Source organism: Alosa sapidissima, chromosome 21 (assembly GCF_018492685.1).
Source record: "Alosa sapidissima isolate fAloSap1 chromosome 21, fAloSap1.pri, whole genome shotgun sequence".
NCBI lineage: Eukaryota > Metazoa > Chordata > Actinopteri > Clupeiformes > Clupeidae > Alosa > Alosa sapidissima.
The window spans coordinates 1,801,764-1,808,835 of record NC_055977.1 but is presented as its reverse complement, the minus strand read 5'-3'; the positions used below and the strand labels follow the sequence as shown (position 1 = coordinate 1,808,835).

Below are 7,072 nucleotides of genomic sequence, written 5' to 3'. Positions count from 1 at the left end.
AGGGTGTAGTACACATATTAAATGCAAATATAAATGTATTAAGTCAAACTTCAGTTGTGCTTCTCATGTTATTGGTTGTCCTAGTAACGGACACATTCCATCTTGTGCCTCTCTGTCTCCTGATTTGAAGTTAGGTATCAAATTCTGCTTTGGTTGGTTTTTACTTCATGTTGAATGAGATAAATGTCACCAAGATGACCAGGTGCGTTTTAGGGGATATTTGTGTAAAATAAAACTATTTTGATGATCTTTTTTAAGATGTTCCTGAAATGTGGACAGAAGAACAGTAGAATGCACAGGGCTAAAACGGTTCAGTTATTTACACCTGTGAAGTTGATCAAACAGAATCAGGTTGAATATGCTGCAGTCTCAAGACCACTGATATGTGTTCCCTACGACTGAAAGGCTTCTCACCATTCCCCACATGACAGCCAGATCAGAGCCAGCCGTGAGCCAGATCAGAGCCAGATGTGAGCTAGATCAGACTCATGTCTGTCCCAGATCCCGCGGTCAGATATGGGCTGAACGTCAAACCCAAAAACACATTAACAACAGAATCTGTGCTCATCATCAAAAACAAGAATTAATACAAATTACAGAAAGATATTAGCATTGCACTGTTTAAAACAACTGCATTTGTTTACAAAATAAATACATACAAGAGGAGAACCAAGCTGAAAAAAGAATACTAAAAAACAGAAGCTCGTCCTGGTTCACCCTCTACTCAGTAGTAAAGAGACGTAGCGCTTGAAGCTGCTTAGAACCACAGTCTCAGGGGCCGCTTAGAACCCCAGTCTCAGGGGCCGCTTAGAACCCGTCTCAGGGGCCGCATTCACAGTAAGATCGCTAACACACAAGCCGAACCCAACCTAAAAGATCCACTCTTCAGAACCCAGCCCAAAGATCCTCTCACACAGAACCCAGCCCAAGATCCACTCACACAGAACCCAGCCCAAAGATCCACTCACACAGAACCCAGCCCAAAGGTCCACTCACACAGAACCCAACCCAAAGGTCCACTCTTCCTGCTCCTGGGTTGGTACCATTAATCTGATAGTGGGTGTCCGCGTCCTGTCTCCCTGATGGGCTGTGCTTCTCCTCAAAGCTCACCACCTCTGGACCCGAACCCACACACACACACACACACACACACTCCCCACCAGGAGGTCACACAAAGGTCACCCAATCCCTGACTGAGGTCATGACCTAGCGGAGGGTGTGTGTGAGAGGAACAAATGGTCAGCCCCCCCTCTCCTCACTACACCCCCCTCATTACACCATCACATGACGGGGTGCCTGGAGCCCTCCACACACAGCCTGGCTGCCCCTGCACATCCCTGCCACACACATACACACACACACACACACGCACACACACACACACACACATACACATACACACACACACACACACAGCCTGGCTGCCCCTGCACATCCCTGAAGCAGAGCCTCCCCCACACACACACACACCCACACACAGCCTGGCTGCCCCTGCACATCCCTGAAGCAGAGCCTCCCCCACACACACACACACCCACACACAGCCTGGCTGCCCCTGCACATCCCTGAAGCAGAGCCTCCCCCACACACACACACACCCACACACAGCCTGGCTGCCCCTGCACATCCCTGAAGCAGAGCCTCCCCCACACACACACACACCCACACACAGCCTGGCTGCCCCTGCACATCCCTGAAGCAGAGCGGGGGGGGGGGGGGGGGGGGGGGGGGGGGGGGCATATGTACAAGCCTGCTGCAGTGCAACTTCAACGCACAAAACCAAAACAGGAACTAAACAAGAACTAAACAAGAACTATAAGAGGAACTGGAGGAATATACACCAATGTAGCTATTACATGATTATGGCTATTATTAACGCTAATGTGAATATCATGGACGCCAATGATTAACGCGTAATAATCATGTTAATTGCACAGAAGTAAGATGGCTTCATTGTGTTCTAGACACAGAGGTTCTGATCCAAACAGTCTAGAACTCCAGAGGAGGAACCTCTTCTCGGGCCCTCAATAGAACCTCTTCTTGGGCCCTTGGGTTGCATGTGTGTATGTTTTGTGTTTGTGAGAGAGCACATATGTGTATGTATCTGAATGTGTGTGTGTGTGTGTGTGTGTGTGTGTGTGTGTGTGTGTGTTTGTGTAAGCAAGACAGAATGTGTGCATACTTGTGTGGGTGAGTGTCTGTATGTTTAAGTGTGTGTGTGTGTGTTGATTCATGCTCAAGGCTGAGGAGTATTGGATGAGGGGGCAGATTTCATGATGCCCGCCCCCATAGTGGTGGTTTCCACGGCGGCCGTTTCCCATGGCGACCTCAGAAGGCTGTGGTGACGGCGGTGCTTCGGCGCGTGCCCAGTCGGACCATCTCCCTGGACACCATGTCCAGCTGCTCATACGCCAGGCGCCCCTCCTCACCTGAGAGAGAGAGAGAGAGAGAGAGAGAGAGAGAACAGAGAAGAGATGGAGAGAGGGAGAGATGGAGTGAGAGAAGAGAGATGGAGAGATGGAGAGAAAGGGAGAAAGAAGAAAGAGAGAGAGAGAGATGGAGAGAAAGGGAGAGAGAAGAGAGAGAGAAGAGAGAGATGTAATGTAGATTACGATGGTCACCAAAGGTCAACATGGCATAATGTGAATACGTAACTACAGAATAAACCAGTAGACGTGGATTACGATGGTCACCAAAGGTCAACATGGCATAATGTGAATACGTAACTACAGAATAAACCAGTAGACGTGGATTACGGTGGTCACCAAAGGTCAACATGGCATAATGTGAATACGTAACTACAGAATAAACCAGTAGACGTGGATTACGATGGTCACCAAAGGTCAACATGGCATAATGTGAATACGTAACTACAGAATAAACCAGTAGACGTGGATTACGGTGGTTACCAAAGGTCAGAAGCGTTTCGATGGCGAGGTGGCGGAGCTCTTCATCGGCGGAGTGGCACAGGGTCACCATGGCACCGATGCTCTCCGTCGCCTGTAGATACAGAGGAACGTTCTTGAGGTTCTGCACCAGCCGTTACCACAGACCACACCATCAGTCTGGCATAACCAGTACACCAGTGTGTGTGCGTGTGTGTTTGTGTGCGCGTGCGTGTGTGTATGTGTGCGTGTGTGTGTGTGTATGTGTGTGTGTGTGTGTGTGTGCATGCGTATGCGTGTGTGTGTGTGTGTGTGTGTGTGCGTGTGTGTTTGTGTGCGCGTGCGCGTGTGTGTGTGTATGTGTGCGCGTGTGTGTGTGTGTGTGTATGTGTGCGTGTGTGTATGTGTGTGTGTGTGTGTGTGTGCATGCGTATGCGTGTGTGTGTGTGTGCGTGCGTATGTGTGTGTTTGAGTATGTGTGCGCATGTGTATGCGTGTGTGCGTGTGTGTGTGTGTGCTTTAAGGGTTAAATCTGGATGACTGACCTGTAGACAGCTGAGGGCAGCACAAGCTGCTCTCTGTGTGTGAACTCCGACCTCAGAGAGCGCCTGTGTGTACCACTCTACAGCCTGTGGAAACATACACACACACACACCATGAGAGTCTCATTTGTGAGCGGGATCACAGGCAGGGGGTAAAGGGCTGAGGGGAGACAGTTGACACAAGAGCCGAGCGTGTGAGAACATTCAGCCAAAATGGCCGCCACCCTGGAGCCATCCAATAAGTCCCGGCTGAGCTAGCCAGTCACAGTCTATGACACAATCAATCATGCAGGTCGACCAATCAGAGGCTGAGAAACAGTCACATGTGCTAATAACAGCGTCAGCCTCAGACAGAGGGCTGATCTGTAGAACATTTGAGCTGAAGTGTGTGTGTGTGTGTGTGTGTGTATGTGTGTGTGTATGTATGTTTGTGTGTGTGTGTGTTTGTCAGTCATATGTGCTAATAACAGCGTCCGCCTCAGACAGAGGGCAGATCTGTAGAACAGAGCAGTGGAACGCTTCTAGATGTGCTACATATGATCCACTATCTATACGCATTAGGAAGGAAGCTGACCTTTGACCTGAAGTGTGTGTGTGTGTGTGTGTGCTGGCAGAGGTGAGGAGGAAGTGGCCAACCTCTGACCTAAAGTGTGTAAGTGTGTGTGTGTGTGTGTGTGTGTGTGTGTGTGTGTGTGTTGGGGGGGGGGCAGGCGAGGGCTGACCTTTGACCTGAAGAGTGTGTGTGCGGCGGCGGAGGTGAGGAAGGACATGGCGGCCTTGCTGAGGTGTGTGTCCTCTGAGGTCAGGAGTGCAGCGACAGCGGCCAGGGTGGACACACGGGGACGCAGCGAGGACACACACACCTTCTCCAGCTCCTGCAGTGACCTCTCGCTGTCCCCTGAGCTCAGAGTCTCTGCTAACACCACTGAGTAGAGAACACACACACACACACACACACACACACACACACACACACACAAAGGGCGTTATGTTAGGGCATTATGTACTGACCCTGTGTCAGTAGGTGTGTGTGTAGGGGCGTTATGTCAGTAGGTGTGTGTGTGTAGGGGCGTTATGTCAGTAGGTGTGTGTGTGTGTAGAGGCGGTACCTTCTGGCCCTGTGTCAGTAGGTGTGTGTGTGTAGGGGCGTTATGTCAGTAGGTGTGTGTGTAGGGGCATTATGTCAGTAGGTGTGTGTGTGTAGTAGAGTGTGGCTACCCGACCTGAGCCCGACGGGACCCGACCTCTCAAACACTTGAAGGTATACACACACATACACACACACACACACACACACACACACTAGAGTGTGGCTACCCGACCCGAGCCTGATGGGACCCGACGGGTCGGGTCGGGTTCGGACAAATATTTAGGAATTGTAGTCGGGTTCGGTTCGGGTTCGGACACATGGGGGCGATATGCATTGGAAGCTTTACATTTAAATTCCTTATTATGTTGGGTAACCAACAGGTCTGCTTTACATGATGCAAACGTTTGTTTTTTGAGAATAAAGTAAAATGTAAAAAAGACCTAATAGCTTTCTTCCTGTGTGCAAGATTTGTTTATCGTGACAACGCATTTCAGACATGCCGCCTGAAATGCACACGCGTTGTCACGACTACATAAACAAATGGTTATGCACATTTCGCACATAAGCACAGCAGTCTTGGATGACGTTAAAAAATTGTTAGCCTATCAGGAGATTTTAAGATTATTTGCGTTGCATACTGTGGTAAAGACATAGGCTACCAGTAGGTCGTCTCGTTCAACTGGATGAGGATTTCCTCGAGTTGCCCCAATTAACGTCAATGCTGCATATGGATCAGTGACAGAGGCACTGTAGTTTCAACGACTGTTGCAGTTCATTATTAAGACTTTTCGTCAATGGTAAGACAAGAATTCTATTTCAATAGGCTATGCTTGCTTGGGCCTCTTGTGTTAATGTGCGCTGTGTGTGACCTGCGTGCGTGCACGCTCATCTGATTCTGTAGACAATTTGTTGTGTTCCGTTTAATGGGCTAAAGACAGGCTATCCACAAACGTGAGCGTTTAATCACTAGCATGGGAATAACTGAGGCATCATCTGCGTCGGGGTCGGGTTCGGACATAAAAATGAAAATGCCTGTCGGGTTCGGACGCAACTCTGTCGGACGCGGGCAGGGTTCGGACAGAAATTTGCGGCCCGATCCGCACTCTAGTGTGTAGGGGTGTTGTGTCAGTAGGTGTGTAGGTGTAGGGGCGTTATGTCAGTAGGTGTGTGTGTGTGTAGGGGCGTTGTCAGTAGGTGTGTGTGTGTAGGGGCGGTACCTTCTGCGGCCAGCTGCTGCAGGTGTTCCTGCATGTTGCCCACTCGGTTCTCTGTGGCGTAGCGGTGGAACTGGAACACCGTGAGAACGTCCTGGGCCAGAGCAGACGCAGAACCGGCCGCTGGAGACGCCAGCTCACTGCGGTCCACCATCTCACTCACCACCAGCCGGATCACTGCAGAACACACACACACTTATATTTACACACGCACTCACACACACACACACACTTATATTTACACACACACACACACACACACACATATACTTATATTTACACACACACACACACACACACACACATATACTTATATTCACACACAGACACACACATATACTTATATTCACACACACACACACACACACACATACTTATATTTACACACACACACTTATATTTACACACACACACACACACACTTATATTTACACACACACACTTATATTTACACACACACACACACTTATATTTACACACACACACACACACATACTTATATTTACACACACACACACACACACACACACATATACTTATATTCACACACACACACACACATATACTTATATTCACACACACACACACACACATACTTATATTTACACACACACACTTATATTTACACACACACACTTATATTTACACACACACACTTATATTTACACACACACACACACACACTTATATTTACACACACACACACACACATACTTATATTTACACACACACACACTTATATTTACACACAGACACACACTTATATTTACACACACACACACACACTTATATTTACACACACACACACACACACACACACACACACACACACACACATACTTATATTCACACACACACACACTTATATTTACACACACAAACACTTATATTTACACACACACACACTTATATTTACACAAACACACACACACACACACACACACACACACTTATATTTACACAAACACACACACACCATGCATGTTCTCTCTCTCCCACACAAACACACACAAGTATATGTCCATACACACACACACACCATGCATGTTCTCTCTCATAAACACACACACACTCACATTCACACACACACACAATGCATGTTCTCTCCCTCCCACACAAACACGTATTGTATATGTCCATACACACACACTCACACTCACACTCACCGGTGTCTGGGCTGAGGGGTAGTGTGTCCGGCAGGGTGTGTGTGAGGCAGCGGTGGAGGTGTGTAAGCACTCGGTCCAGTGTGGTGTGGAACAGACCCCCACAACCCCCACTACACTCCGACCACAGGGACAGCAGAGCGGGCTTATCCGCCAGGCCTGGCAACACTACACACAC

General features: G+C 48.6%; 1 protein-coding gene across 1 annotated transcript in view; it reads right to left on the bottom strand.

Moving 5' to 3' along the window:
• Nucleotides 1–333: 333 nt before the first annotated feature.
• The window catches only part of ripor2 (RHO family interacting cell polarization regulator 2), a 79,721-nt gene continuing 72,982 nt past the window's right edge, over nt 334–7,072 (bottom strand). The window contains 6 exon segments of the mRNA XM_042075682.1: nt 334–2,429; nt 2,910–3,000; nt 3,431–3,514; nt 4,150–4,352; nt 5,735–5,908; nt 6,898–7,062. Coding sequence (XP_041931616.1) covers nt 2,329–2,429; nt 2,910–3,000; nt 3,431–3,514; nt 4,150–4,352; nt 5,735–5,908; nt 6,898–7,062 — 818 coding nt within the window. The 3' untranslated portion in view covers nt 334–2,328.